General features: G+C 49.3%; 1 protein-coding gene across 4 annotated transcripts in view; it reads left to right on the forward strand.

Annotated features, from left to right (window-relative positions):
- The first annotated feature begins 1,182 nt into the window (after window positions 1-1,182).
- The window catches only part of STARD9 (StAR related lipid transfer domain containing 9), a 185,864-nt gene continuing 171,113 nt past the window's right edge, over window positions 1,183-15,933 (forward strand). For 3 of the 4 annotated variants that reach the window (XR_004645546.1, XM_034769182.1, XM_034769181.1), the window contains exon 1: window positions 1,189-1,397. Coding sequence is in view for 3 of the 4 variants with exons in the window: in XM_034769182.1 (XP_034625073.1) it covers window positions 1,213-1,397 (185 nt within the window). In the remaining variant the exon portion in view is untranslated. Of the gene's footprint in view, window positions 1,398-15,933 lie in introns of all 4 variants that reach the window. The other variant, XM_034769183.1, reaches the window with a different exon arrangement.

The following is a 15,933-nucleotide window of genomic DNA, read 5'->3' on the forward strand; positions in this document are numbered from 1 at the left end:
TACAGGATTAGGTTGGTATTTTTAATTTCTAAATGGAACCAATAGAGAGACAAAGGTAGGTGAGATAATCTCTTTTATTGGACCAACATCTGTTGGTGAAAGACAAAGCTTTCCAGCCTACAAAGCTCTTCTTTCAGGTCTGTCTGGGAAACATATTCAGAGCATCACAGGTAAACTCAAGGTGGAACAGATTGTTTAGCAAAATAGTTAACACATATTTCAAGGGACCATTCAAAGTGAAGTGGCCCATTAACACCCCACCAATTGTAGGTGGAAAAGTTAGGGGAGAAGGCAGTTGGAGGCGGGGTTGTTAGGGGGATATGGAACAAATGTTATGTGGAGGTCAATGAAGAATAATTATGGAATACTCAGATGCCATTGTTATAGTGTCACTTGTCTGATCACCACACTTCGAATTGTTATGCAGCAGTAGCTGCCTGTTACAAACTGTTGCTGGGAGAGGCAGGCATACAATCAGTGCTGGTGCTAGCTCACTGGGGGCCCTAAACACGACTATTCTGTCCCACCCCCAACACATGCTAATACCGGACGCCCTTGAGCTGTTCAGGGCCTAAGCAATTACAGTACTTAATCTGCTTATGTCTGGTGCCCGCTCTGCATACAATTGCCTATGGTAGCAGGGAGGTCTGTAGCAATCCGAAATGTGTACAGGTGCTAGCAGCCTTGGTGTCCTGTCCACGATTCACCCCTCACAATACATAAGCGGACCTGTTCTCACACGCAGCGTGATCACTGCCACAGCAGGTACAGGTCGCCAGCAAGAACAGCAGGGTCACAAAAGACCTGCCTGAAAACGAAAGCCGTAGCCCCTGCGGTGGAAAGGCACTTGCCAGCGAGGCCTGGCCCACCTCCCCCCGCCATCGAGCCGCAGCGCCTGGTTTATTTTATACCCACACGCAGCGGCACGGTTCATGCAGTCCTGTGCAGTGGGCCCCGGGGAATCCCCGCTCCGACCTCGGCAAGAACCATGGGCGGGGCTGCGCTAGCCAGTGACGGAGGGGACCAGCCCAGCTGCCCTTGTTTTCCCACCGCTCTCAACAGCGGCCACACAACGCCCCAGCCTTGTCCCGCTCGGGGCAGGGGAAGCCGAGCTCGCCCCGCCCCGCCTCATCTCCTGCCCCGGGGCGGGACGCGCGAGGTCCCTCCCGCGCGGGGGCTGTGCTGGGCGGCGGGACCGCGCCCGCCAATCCTATGGCTCTGGGGACAGCGGGGAGCCCCGGTAGCCAAGGAGCAGCGAGAGCGCGGGGTGGCCGGCTGGCCGCGGGCAGCGATGTGACCCGGGGCGCGGGCGGCGGTGGCGGTGTCTCCCCTTCGGGGCTGAGGCGGGACATGGCGAATGTCAAGGTGGCCGTCCGGGTTCGGCCTCTGAGCAAAAGGTACTGGGGGCTCAGGGGCTGTGGGGCTGGGCTGGACTGGACTCCGGGTGCACCGCGGGCGCCCCAGGGCGGTGCTGGGGCTGGGCTGCACGCGTGAGCCGCGGCATTATACCTGTCACAAGCAGGTGTGCTCTACGTGGGCATTGCGTGGGTGGCCCGTCTGTCCTCAGTGTTCTCTAACGGGGTAAGCCTCGGCCGTACTACTTGTACCGGCGGAGACCGATTGGGGCCCCGTACCAAGGGGAGAGATTTGTCGGAGGCACTTCAGCCGTGTAGGTGTGTACGCTATGTCTCTGTGTGTGTATGCATAGGTGTGTGTTTGTGCGCTGCTTAAGTGCTTACGAACAGTGGATGTATATGGTGTGTGTACGTATCTATACACAGTACTGTATAAATAGCAGAGTGAAGCAACCATATAGATCCAACAAGTTAAGAAGGGTCCACGGGGAAGCATGAGAGTGTTTGAGAGATACTGTGCAACTGAATGTCCAAATAATACTGCTTGAGGCTGGTAGGAAGGGGGATGATGAGTTGGAAGGTGAAGGTGGAGTCCATTTCTTCCACTCCCCCCCGCTGTCTTCTTCCCTGGCTGTAAAGCCCTGCTAGCCAGTCCAACTCATGAAATGCGTGTCCCGCCCCTCCCGTTTATATGTGCTGTATTGTATTTCTTTTCCGTTGTACTGTTTGCTAATTATCTAGTGACATGGCAGCTCGGTAGCTTTTCTGGTTTTTGGAACTTTGAGGATGTGAACAGATAACTCACTGATATTTTATATTCAGTATGGGTAGTGGCTGAAGGGGCAGTATTAGACTATGATTCATTTGCTTGTGTCTGAAGAAAAGAAATCCGTTTTTGAAAAGTTTCATGTAAGGCGACAAGGAAGATGACTGAAATAGCCCTGTTCAGATCACCAGGTCCCTGAAGGTCGTCTTAAACAAACAAACAAACAAACAAAAAGTGTTGCTGTTTATTTGACTTGTTCCCAACAGAAATGGGGCAATTGTCAGTCTCTGTAAGACGCCTCCGTCTTCCATTCCTTCCCCCCACCCCGCTTTGTTGTTGCTCTCCTCCCGCATCCCCCCAGGCTGAAGCCGGATGTTCAGAATGTCGCTCGTTCCCTAGGGCTTGTTTGCTTCCAGAAGAATTCTTATAACCTCACTCAATATTGTGATTGCAAGTTCGTTTCCCATAAACGTGAAGATGCTGTAGTTAGAACAGATTCTAACGTGACCTATGTGTATAATACACTGTATAATCAAAACCATGTGTACTGTGGACATTTTGGGAGGAGGGGAAAGAGAGCAAGAAAGCACTGAAGCTGTGTGAAGTATGGGTGGCTAATAATTTACTCTGTGTCAGGGGAAGGGGGAAAAGCAATATAACATAGCAGAAAAATGGAAAAGTGCCATGAGCTCCCTCTCTGAGTCTTTGTTTTGATGCTTTTTTTTTTTAACTTGTCTGTCATGTTGTCTCTTGGCTTCATTGACTTATAATAAATAACCCTTTTATGTTGCAGACAAGATGTTTCTGGAAGAGTTTCCCATCCTGAGAACTAATCTATTCATTTTACCAACAATATAGTAATACATCTTGCACGCTTAAATTCATGGAAGTGTTGCCATGGCCTTGATAAATTTCATTTGAGTTTATAACTTAATTAACTTGCTCTCAGTTTCAGCTAATGCAAAAGAAAGTCCTTTCTCTACATCAGTGATGTTTGAGGGAGGGGAAAGGTAGGTAAAAATAAGATTTGAATAAAACAAGTTTAGCGGTTTTTGTTTAAGCTGTAAGTCTGTGCAAGGGGGGAAGGAGGAAGCAAGGGGGGAGGGAAGAAGCTATACGTTTTTTGGATGCATTTTTGTCTTTATCTCAAAAGCAACTGTCATGTGAAATCCTTCCTGTTTAAAATAAAATTAAAATAAAAGTCCAAATAACATTATAATCCTGACATTAATTCATGCTGTTATCCTGTGGGGAAAACTGCAGTAGCAGGACAAGGCCAATTATGACTTAGAATAATTTAGTATTGTTTTAATGTTACTGACTGATTCTTTGTATTTGCTATTTCTTTGGTGTTCAGACACTTTCCAAAAATGAAAAGTAAGGGCCAAGTAATAGTAGGCAGTTGGTAATGACTGAAAGGCTCCAGTCCGTAAGATTTTAGGTAAATCTTGCCCAGACTGTTTGGAAACTATTTTCACTCTGCATCTGACCATATCTGTCATTGTACTTAATTGTGTGATATATATCACACATTTGTATCTTGCATAATGAATATTCCAAAAAGACTGCCAAACCTCTGTTATGATTTGGTGTTATCCCAGCTTCTTGTGGATATCAGTGACAATTAGCACCATTGTTGGTAGTTTGGAAAGAGAGACCAAGGAATGGATGGGCAGGGACTGTGATCTTCCCCTCTTACCAGGGTGTAGCAATGTGAGGAATCTTGCACTTTCCTTGTCTGTGCTGTTTCTGACTTTATGGGAGGAGAATTTAATTCAGTTGTGCTCTTGATCTGGCATCTTCCCCAAACCCTACATTGATTTAGGAAAAATAATTCTATCGGAGTGTACAAGGATTTTTTTTCAGGTATTCCTTAATGCAGGGGTTCGTGAGGTTATTACATGGGGGGTCACGAGCTGTCAGCCTCCACTCCAAACCCCGCTTTGCCTCCTGCATTTATAATGGTATTAAATATATTTAAAAGTGTTTTTAATTTATAAGGGGGGGGTCGCACTCAGAGGCTTGCTATGTGAAATGGGTAACCAGTACAAAAGTTTGAGAGCCACTGCCTTAATGCAAGTTGAGTTGTGGTTTTTACCAGTTCATCCATCATTACTCTCATGAAATAATTGCAAAGTCTTCCTTTGGGAGATCTGTCATAAATTAATTATAGTTCCTCTCCCATCCTCCCAGTTTTTAAGGCAAAGATAGTGGAGGTGAACAGATAATGCATGCTAAAAGTGGGAGGAATTTGGAATTCATATACAATGTAAATGACTTTTTGTGTGTGTTTTAGAGTAACTTTAAAGGTTCGGAAAAGCTCCTAGTGAGGGGAATACATGGGGATGTAAAGTAAGAGGAGAAAGTGAGTCTGCAACCCTTAAGGGGGAAAGAAAACCATGATAAAAATTCACTTATTTCAAAGCCACTTGTTTAAACAGTATTACTTAGAGTATGTCTACACTGGCAGAGTTTCAGCACTGGGAGTTAGAGCACCGCTCAGACAGTGCTGAAGGGAAACCGGTGTTGTGTGTTCATACTGGCAGCTGCCTGCGCAATAGCGTATTCACATTTGCGGCACTTGCAACTGTATTTGGAGCGGTGCACTCTGGGGAGCTATCCCACAGAGCATTTCTTCCTCTTCTGCCACTAAGAGTTGTAGGAAGATCGAGGGAGTCATGGGGCATCCTGGGTCCTGTCACAAAGCCCATGATGCATTGCTTTGCATCCCAGCAATCCCCGTGCTTCCATCTGCATTTGGCACCATCTTTCAATGGATTGTGTACTGCGTGCTCTGCCTCTTCCTGCTGCAGGAATAGATCCCGAACTGTTGACTAGTATGCGGCTTGCTCTGACCAATGCATCATGAGTGGCAGTGGAGTTATTCCTTAAACTACAAGGCAAGAGGAGTGCGACATTGATCTCACCACACATAGTAGCTACAAAATGAGATTGCTGTGGCATTCACGGAGGTGCTGACCACAGTGGAATGCTGCTTTTGGGCTCAGGAAACGAGCACTGAGTGGTGGGATCACATCAGGATGCATGTCTGGGATGACGAGCAGAGGCTGCAGAACTTTCGGATGAGGAAAGCCACATTCATGGGACTGTGTGATGAGCTCGCTCCAGCCCTGTGGTGCAAGGACACAAGAATGAGAGCTGCCCTGTTGTTGGAGAAGTGTGTGGCGATTGCACTGGAAGCTGGCTAGTCCAGACTGCTCCAAGCGGGGGATTGCCTGGTGCGTGGAGCAGGCATGGCCACCTGGAAAGATGCGCTGAGACCACTGCATGCATCACTGAGCAAACAGGAAGGGGACTTTCAAAATTCCAAAGGAATTTACAGGGTGGGGATGACGATTGGTCACCTGAGGACAGAGCAGTAGAGTTCAAACCGATGACCAGAGAGGTGAGAACAGGCATTATGGGACACCTCCCGGAGGCCAATTGCAGTCCTTTAATTGACCACAGTGTCTACACTGGCACCACAGCACTGTAGCCCTGGCGCAGAAAGCTCTGTCTCTCGGGGTGTGTTTTTTTTTTTTTTTTAAGAGCGCTGCAACTGCGCAGTTTTTGCGTACTAAGTGGCTTGGCAGTGTGTACACCTTGGGAGTTACAGCACAGAAATCTGCTTTACTGCGCAGAAACTTGCCAGTGTAGACAGGGCCTTAATGAATAAAGGCAGATCCTGTGGAAGCCTTGTCTGATGTCCTACTCTATACACAGGAGATTATGTAGCATATACAAATCAAACAAATGTATGAGAAGCAATTTATTATTGCCCTCATGAGGTTTGGCTTGTACAGTATATGGCTGCATATTCCCACACACCAACATGTAATTTTAAAATATCAGTGTTCAAAGTTTTAATGCTTTTAAGTATAATATAGTGAAAGCAAAGAAGCTGCATTACACTTAGAAAACATTTTATTGGCACTTTTGGAAAACTGCAGTGAGACCATAAACCAGGGGTCAGCAACCTTTCAGAAGTGGTGTGCCAAGTCTTCATTTATTCACTCTAATTTAAGGTTTCACCTGCCAGTAATACATTTTAACGTTTTTAGAAAGGTTCTTTCTATAAGTCTATAATATATAACTATTGTTGTATGTAAAGTAAATAAGGTTTTTAAAATGTTTAAGCAGCTTCATTTACAATTAAATTAAAATGCAGAGCCCCCCGGACTCAGACTGCCTGTTGTACAGTACCACCAAGCCAAGAGATGTTCCCAGCTGGCAGGAGTAGTAAGAGATTCACTGTCCAAATACTCTTTGGCTGAGGGGAGGGTGCCAGGAAGTCATGTATTCTAAATTCACCCCTTCACCTGTTTATATTTCTATGTATTTCAAAACCTGTACTATTGAGTAAGGCTTCAGACTCCACACCATCGGAGAAAGGTAAGTTTCATCCCCTGCCCCCTTCCATTTTGCAAATAGATAAGAAATTGCCCAAAGTCATTTGTAGCAGAAATGAGAATGAAACCCAGGTCTCTGATATGACCGATCCAAGTCTCAGCCACACTGCTTTCAGATTGAATATGCCAAATTTATGTACTCTGTTACCCCATCTGTAATCACTAGACCAGGGGTTCTTAAACCTCATTGCACCGTGACCCCCTTCTGACAACAAAAATTACTACACAACCCAAGGAGGGGGGACTGAAGCCTGAGCCCACTCAAGCCCCCTCTGCCCTGGGTGGGGTGGGCCAAAGCCCAAGCCCCACCACCTTCGGCAGGGAGTCCAAAGCCCAAGCCCAAGGGCTTCAGCCCCAGGCAGGGGGCCTGTAACCTGAGCCCCACCACCCAGAGAAGAAACCCTTGGGCTTTGGTGGAACAGAATCCAGGAATCCTGATCCTAACATTCTATTGCTGTCTAGCAAATAGTTGGGTAACCATTTGGCAAAATGTGTTACTGGTTGGTCTAGTACTCTGGATCCATGTCCTTCCTGGCTGGTGAAGGCTAGTATGGAAGTACTAGTCTTTTACTTGAAGAAACTGTCAACACCTTAAAGGGCAGACTGCATTTTGCTTTGAAGGAATCAATTGTGTGGCCTTGCTCATTAAATCATTGCTGGATGCTGACGGTCTTGCAAATTATCTACCTGTGTTGAATCTTTCCCTTTTTTTGGGAAAGAATGTGTGGTGAGAAACTCAGTGTCTAGATGCTATTGATCTCCCTTGTCCATCTGTGTATAGACCTGACTATGGCACTGACACTGCATACATCAATGATCTCCTGACAGTGGATGAAGACCAGGTGTCTGTGCTGGTATTATTAGGTCTATTTGCGATCTTCAGTACTATTAATCATAAGGTGCTGGTGATTTGCCTGCAAACCATGGCTGGAGTATATGGGTCTGCTCTTCTGTGTCATTATCTTCTCTTGGAGAGATCTCAATAGATAGTTGTGGGGAATTGCTTCTCTTCCTAAAAGAGCTCTCAAGTGTGCAGTGCCAGAGGATGCCATTCTGTCACCCCTCCTGATAAACTTGTATATGGGGCCGGTAGGAGGGTTAATAAGGAGGCATGGGGTGCAGTGTTGTCAGCATGTTGAGTACAACCAACTGTATATTTATATCCAGTGTTTAGTTGAGATTGGGGTAAGATGAGAGTGAGGTAGCTGAAGCTCAACTCTGATAAGAGTGATGTAGTGATGGTGGGCTGGGAGAAGCAACTGGAGGAGATGGCAGAGGTAGTATTGAATCCTTTGATTGTATGAGTACATCTGCTATTAGTTAATAGTGTTTGCAATTTATGGTGATTTTAGACCCACAGCTGCTGTTTGACAATCATATTACAGCAGTGATCCAGTCAGCTTTTTACCATCTGTGTCTGGTTAGGAGTTTGCAACCAGATTAGACTACTGCAATGCACACACTACATGGGGCTACACCATTGGAGATTGAAGTTGGTGCAGAAATTTTGCACCTTAAAATTCACAAAATATTCGAAGTTAAAAAAATAAAGTACTGGGAGATCATAAGATCCTGCTTGGTATTCAAAACATTGATTTTAAATATAGTATAATATTAACCTGCTACTATTTTTTTTTTAAATGTTAGTTCCTAAATAGTAGCTTTTTTTGGGCCAGGGACCATCTTTTTGTCATGTTTGTAAAATGCCTAGCTCAATGGGATCCTTGGGGCTCCTAAGCACTTCCACAATACTACTAATAATTAAATAGTGAGTATACCGTATATACTCGTTCATAAGCCGAATTTTTGTAATAAAAAAGGGGAGCACCAGAGAAGGGGGTCGGCTTATGAACAGGTATAGACAGGGAGAAGTGGGACACAGCCCCTCCCCCCAACAGCGGGAGCAAGGAGAGGCAGCAGAGCCAGAAAGGAAGAGGCGGAGCCAGAGTCTCTCTGCTTCTGGCCATGCTGCTCTCCCCCCAGCCTCCGAAGCAGCTGCAGCTCCGGGGCTGGCAGGCTGCAGCTGTGCCGCTTGGCTCCGCCCCCCAGAGCAGGCTGTGGCCCCGCCGCCCAGCCCGCTGGAACATGCTGCGGCCGCGCCACCTGGTCTGGCCCACCGGAGCAGGCTGCGGCCGCACTGCCCAGCCTGCCGGAGCAGCTCCAGCCAGGCCAGAGACATCCTCCCCTGGCCCTCCCCATATAAGGGGGGAAGGGATGGGATGGGGAGAGTGTGGGGGTCCCGGGCTAGGGGTGGGGTCATGTGGGGGGTGGTCACAGGGGTAGGGTGACCAGACGTCCCGATTTTATCGGGACAGTCACAATATTTCCTTCTTTGTCCCGCGTCCCGACCGATGTTCGGTCGGGACACTGGACAAAAAGCAATTTTGCCCTCCGCTCCGGCGCTCACGCCCCCCCCACCCCGACTCCGCCCCCCTCCTTCCCCCATTGGATCTCTCCATGGAGGGAGGAGGTTAGGAGGAGGGTCGGGCAACTACTAGGAGCGTGGGAGGGGAAGGGAAAGTTGCCGCGGCCCCGCCGGGAAGGAGCCATTGGAGCGCAGCCGAGCGGGAGAGGCGCGGGGCTCCCTGCCGGCGGCGGACGCGCCGCATGTGCCCACGGCGGGCTGGGGGGTGGGAGGCTCTGCAGGGCTGGGAAAAGCCCTGGCTCCTGCCCGTTGCCCAGCCTGGAGCCCCTCAGGTGACCGGCCGCTGCTGTGGCTCGGCTGTGCCAGCCCTGGCCCCTTGCACGCCCGCGCCGCGGCCAGCCCCGGACTTTGCTTCTTGTCCCCCCCCATGCCCTCTTTATCCCTAGCCCCTTCTGCATCGGGGCCAGCTTGTGCCCTGGGGTGGGCAGCACGTGCGCCCGGCGCGGCTGGGGCCTGCTAATGCCCCCCGCCCCTGCGAAACTGCTTTTTTTTTTTTGCTCCGCCCCCCCTCCGCCCCTCTCCGCGTCCCGATATTTCATCCCTGTGATCTGGTCACGCTATCACAGGGGTTACTCCCCTGACCCCCAGCTTCTCCCCCCCTAAAAACATTTCCCCACCAATTGCTGTCCTGGCCCGTCAGGGTAAGCAGCTGGCACGCCGGGACACTTTATTTACTTAGGTTTACCTCCGTGCCTGCAGATGCTCGAGGTAAACAAACCATCTTGGCCCACCGGCGGCTTATCCTGATGGTCCGGGAGCCAAAGTTTGCTGACTCCTGAATTATAGGGTTAGCTTATGAATGAGTCATAAAAATTTTCCATTTTTACTTATCCATCTTAGGGATGTTTTTTCACACCCCTGAGCCAGAGAGTTGCAGTGCTGTAAATGGCCAGTGTAGACAAGCTCTCAGCGTGCAGCCTGGTAACTCAAGCAGTGGGCTGAGAAGAGGACTTGGCCTTAGTGAATAATTCAATAGGGAGGCTGCAATTTCCCCAGCATATTAAAGTGTAGCAGATAGCTTAATGTAGTATAAATTACCATGATCGGTGTGATCCATGATGTCTTCATTATCATGTCTTTTTAAAAAGTAATATATAAAAATACATTATAGAATGAATGTTTGTTTAGTAGTAGAATGGCTTTTTTGTTGGGTTCTGCGTTGTTAAACCATTTAATAAATGACCTCATTAATGAATGCACTAAACATAGTGCTATGTTCCATCCCATTCATTCTTTTTAATCATGCGCTGCGATATGTAAATAGAAAGGATGTTGTGGGGGCCTCTGGAATAGTTTTGTAAGCACTAGTTATTGCTATTTTGGGAACTGCCACTAATGAGTACTACATGCAAAAGAACCACCAAAACTTGGACCTTTGCATCAAAACAGTATTTCTGTTGTTGACTATAGTAATGATAACTTCTAGCAGGCTAAGTTACAATTGCAGTGGAAACCATTCCCTGACTTTTATGCATGAGAAATCTCAAATGTTGCATTAATGTAATTAATCTTTGGTGTTATTTATAACAATAGTAGGTAATTTTTTCAGACATATATGTAGTTTTGTTTAATTGAGAAAAGGTGAGTGAAGTGATATCTTTTATTGGACCAACTTCTGTTGGTGAAAGTCACACACTTTCGAGCTATACTAAGCTCAGATCTGGGAAGGATACTCAGAATGTCACAGCTAATACAAGTTGGAACAGATTGTTTAGCATAAGTAGTTAGCACATATTTCAAGGGACCATTCAAGGTGAAGTGGCCTTTTAGTATTTCACCAGTTATAGAGGGGAAAGTGGGAGGAGGGCGGAAACGGGGATGGGGGGACAGTGAGTTATAGACCTTGGCTACACTTGCAGCTGTACAGCGCTGTGAGTTAAACCTGTCTTCGTACAGCTGTGTAGGGAAAGCGCTGCAGTTTGTCCACACTGATAGCTGCCCAGCACACTGTCGTGGCCACATTTGCAGCATTTGCTGCACCATTGGGAGCGGTGCATTATGGGCAGCTATCCCACAGAGCACCTCTTCCCATTCTGGCGCCCTGGGTTGTGGGAAGGGAGCGTGTGTGCGGGACATTCTGGGTCCTGTCCCAATGCCCCGTGATGCATTGCTTCGCATCCCAGAAATCTCTTTGTTTCCGTCCACCTTTGGCACCATCTTTCAACGGTTTCTGTGCAGCGCGATCTGTCTGCGGGAAATGGAGCCCAAACTGCTGAGGCATATGCTGACTTATCTCGCCAGCATGTCACGTTTGGCTGTCGAACTATTCCTTAAGATCCAAAGTGACAGTGAGTGTGAGGAGTTCGACGATGCTAGCGAGCCGCCTAATGCGTACGACACGAAATTGCTTGTGGCATTCATGGACATGCTTAGCACCGTGGAACACCGCTTTTGGGCTCGGGAAACAAGCACTGAGTGGTGGGATCCCATCGTCATGGAAGTCTGGGATGACGAGCAGTGGCTGCAGAACTTTCGGATGAGAAAAGCCACTTTCATGGGACGTGTGAGGAGCTCGCCCCCACCCTGGGCGCAAAGTCACAAGATTTAGAGCTGCCCTGCCAGCGGAGAAGTGGGTGCCTATTGCAATCTGGAAGCTGGCAACTCCAGACAGCTACCGGTCGGTCGCAAACCAGTTTGGAGTTGGAAAGTCGACTGTTGGAATCATGTTGATGTAAGTTTGCAGGGCCATTAATCACATCCTACTCAGAAGAACCGTAACTCTGGGTAACGTGCAGGACATAGTGGATGGCTTTGCACAAATGGGGTTCCCTAACTGTGGAGGGGCGATAGATGGGATGCACATTCCTATTCTGGCACCACCCCATCTAGGATCCGAGTACGTTAATCGGAAGGGGTATTTCTCTATGATTCTCCAGGCGCTTGTGGATCACCGTGGGCATTTCATTGACATTAACACAGGCTGGCCCGGAAAGGTGCACGATGCACGCATCTTTCGGAACACTTGGCTGTTCAGGAAGATGCAGGCCGGGACTTTTTTCCCAGAGCGGAAGATCACGGTAGGGGAAGTTGAAATGCCCATTGTGATCCTTGGAGATCCCGCTTACCCGTTAATGCCATGGCTCATGAAACCCTACACGGGGAGCCTTGACAGCAGCAAGGATCGGTTCAACTACAGGCTGAGCCGGTGCCAAATGACTGTGGAGTGTGCCTTTGGCCGTTTAAAGGCCCGCTGGTGATCTCTGTATGGGAAGCTGGACTTGGCCGAAAACAACAACCCCACGGTTATATCCGTGTGCTGTACCCTCCATAATATTTGTGAAGGGAAGGGTGAAAGCTTCACTCAGGCATGGATCTCCGAGGTTCAACACCTGGAGGCTGAATTTGCACAGCCAGAGAGCAGGGCTATTACAGGGCCCCAGCGTGGGGCTGCAAGGATTCGGGATGCCTCGAGGGAGCAATTTGAGGCTGAAAACCAGCAGTGATATCTGGTGCCCTGCACGGGAGTGAAGTGCAGTAGTTCCAATCTTTAGGAATCAGTGTTTGCTAAGCAGACTTGCAGTGCCTGTTTATTTCCTGGGCTAAGGAGTCTTTTACTTTATGCATTAATAAAGAATGTTTTCAAAGCCAAAAAATCCATTTATTGAAAAGAAAAATAATTTATACATTGAAAAGAAACAAGGGGGTGGAGTGGGGAATGGTACAATCACAGATTCGCGTATGTCCTGTCTGGTGTGCTGTGCAGTGAGGGCTGCACTTCAGGATAGCTATACTGCATGGTGATGGGGGTTGAGTGCAGAGGGTAAGGGTCGTGGTTTTCAGGTCTGGGTGGTGAAGATACTGGTATTGGAGGCAGCTGGTGGCGTGAAGAACCCAGAAGTTGGGGAAAGTAGGTTGGAGGTAACAGTGGGGCACAAGGGAAAGAGTTTTGGGACAAGGGCTGGGGTGGGCACGGGGCATTTGTGTTTGCGGTACTGCTCCTTCTGCATGGCTACGAGTTCCTGGATAGCGTCTGCGTGGCGCTCCAGGATGCTTATGAGCCTATCCGTGCTTTGCTGCCGGTGCTCCGTGCTTTGCCGCCGGTGCGCTGCGTTTTCCTGGCGGATCCTGCTTTCTCTCTCCCTCCAGTTCTGTGCTTTCTCATTCTCTTTAATAGATTGCCGCATCACTTCTTGCAGCATGTCTTCTTTGTGTTTTTGTGGTCTCTTCCTGAGTCTTTGCAGTCTCTGAGCAGGCGATAAGAGGGACGGCTGAGGTCTCAAGGTTGTTGCAGCTATATAGGCAAAATGCAACATTTAACAGAGGCAGCATTGTTTATACCAGACAGAGTAATGATTTCTCTCGCACTTAAGGAGGGCACACACAGGGTCTACATAATAGCATAATTTTTTCCGTCCGAAACAGAGCACACATATCCCACGGGAGCCTCAAAATGGTGAGTAAGGGGACTGATTGTTTCAGGGCTGTACTGTCCTCTGGGTTTTGTGCTTTGAGGAGAGCCAACAGCTGCAGGGGGCACCTACATTGAACACTGTCCCAACATTTTCCACAGGAGTTCGTCCTGGCCGATATCTCGCTGCTGAGGGTGACCTGGGAAGCAAGGGAGGGTCTTCTACTGCAATGCGGCTTCTGCTCTGGCCCATATGCAGCTTGCCTGTGTGCAGCAAAGGTCCCCCCGCCCCTCGTGGCACAGTGGCGCGGACACGTTAGCCTGGCTGGGACAAGGACCACGGTGGCTCTCCCGATAAACATGCGCAAGCGCTTGGCACATGTTCTGGATGAGATATTCGAAGAGATTACCGAGGCCGATTACCGCGATGTGATAAACCGTATCAATGCACTATTCCGCATCAAGGCATGCATGCCTAACCCTCCTCCCCCAAAGAGCCCGCACTGAAAAAATTCCTTCCCCAAAAAAAAAAACCACTTACCAGGAACCTGCTCTTCTGTTTGTCCTCCGCCAAGTACCGGCCGCTGCGACTGGCTACCTTCCTCCTGGCTCGAGAAGAGCTCCTGGCTGCATGCCTCCAGGGATTCCGCCCCACCACTAGGGTGACCAGATCACCCAAGTCAAATATTGGGATGCAGGGGGCAGGGGAGGGGGACGGGGCAAAAAAACCCCACCCTTCCTCCACAAGCTCTGGAGGGAGGCCCCAGAGATGCAGGGGGAGCGCGGGGCCAGGGTGAGTGAGAGTCCGGCCTGGCCCCGAGCAGGCAGGACTCAGTCGGGTGGTAGGGAAAGTAGGGGGGCGGCCTGTGGGGCCAGGCTGCGGTTGTTCTCCCCCCCGGGCAGCGGGACTCGGGAGCAGCCGCTGCTGCAGCTCCCACGGCCACGGGGGGAGGAAGCGGCCGATGGCCAAACTTGGCAGCTGCGGCTCTGGCACCCGGGCCGGAACCCCCCGAGCCTGGGCCTGCTGCGGGGACCTAGCAGCGCGCGTGCTGCGCCCAGCCCCTGGCCAGTCACATCTGGGATGCTGCCCAGCTGGTGCTCTCCCACTGTGGCCCCGGAGTGGGGGCAGCAGGCCCCAGCCTCCCCGTCCCGCTCGTGTCCCGCAGGGGAACAAACGGGCCTGGGCTGCCAATGCTTTGGGGGGGTGCCAATCGTTGTTGCAGTGAAGATATGTTTACAGGTTTTGCATCTGTTATGGCAGGTTCTGGTGCCATTTTGAGTTGGTGAGCCCTGGTCTGAGAGGAGCTTGTGTCTGTTGATGAGATTGGTGAGGCTGGGGGGTTGTTGGAAGGCTAGAAGAGGGGGTTTGAGAGAGATTGTTTTCAAGGTGTGGTCCCCATTGAGTATGGGTTGTAGTTGTTTTGATGATACCCCATATGGGTTCCAGTGTGTGATGGTAGATGACAATGAGGGGTGTGCGGTCGGAGGGCTTTTTATTCCCATATCGAAGCAAGTTCTCTCAGGGTATTTGGGTGGCCCATTCCATGATACAATGTACTTTTCTGGTGGAGTATCCTTGTTTGGTAAAGGTGGTTTTAAATGTGTTAAGTGTGTATTCCTGACTTCCTCCTCTGAGCTTGTTCTGTGATATCTGACTGTACATAAAGGTTTCTCTTTTACCAGTAGAAGTTGGTTCAATAAAAGATTACCTCACCCACTTTGTCTCTCTAATATCCTGGGACCAATACGGCTGCCACAATACATTTTATTTAATTGACAATAGTCATATAAAACACTTGTTTTGCATTGGTTGTTCACAAAGACCCCAATCCTGCAAAAGTTTGTGTGCAGGAATAATGGTGTGAACCAGGGCCAGCTCCAGGGTTTTGGCCGCCCCAAGCAGCCAAACAAAAAAACAACAACAAACAACAACAACAAAAAAGCCACGATTGTGATCTGCGGCGGCAATTCGGCGGGAGGTCCTTCGCTCCGAGCAGGAGTGAGGGACCGTCCACCGAACAGCTGGACGTGCCACCCCTCTCCAAAGTGGCCACCCTAAGCACCTGCTTGGTAAGCTGGTGCCTGGAGCCGGCTTTGGTGTGAACTCCTCTGGGACCTAAATCGGCTAGTTCAGAGTTTTCATGCCTTGAGACAAGACTCCCTGTCTCACAGCTTCAGAACACATTTGTTTAGAGGAAGGTGTATCATTCTCAGAAAAGGTACCCATAGAGATTTTGGGTAAAAATTTTCAAAAGTGCCTCAAATCCTGTTTTCAAAAGTTTGAGTTGAGTTTAGAAAACAGGCTGTTTTACACAAATTGTTGTGATAGACTACTTTCAATCCATTAGCTGTTCTCACTATTACCTTTCAAATATATAATCTAGGGTTACCATATTTCAGCAAGCAAAAAAGAGGACGGGAGGAGCCCCGCCCTAGCCCCGCCCCTGCCCCTCCCACTTCCCGCCCCCCCAGGACCCCCAACCCTCCCCCCGTTCCTTGTCCCCTGACTGCCCCCCAGGACTCCACTCCCTATCTAAGCCTCCCTGCCTCTTGTCCCCTGACTGCCCCACCCCTTATCCACACCCCCACCCCCAGACAGACCCCTGGGACTCCCACGCCCCATCCAACCA

This window comes from Trachemys scripta, chromosome 4 (genome assembly GCF_013100865.1).
Source record: "Trachemys scripta elegans isolate TJP31775 chromosome 4, CAS_Tse_1.0, whole genome shotgun sequence".
NCBI classification, from domain to species: Eukaryota; Metazoa; Chordata; order Testudines; family Emydidae; genus Trachemys; species Trachemys scripta.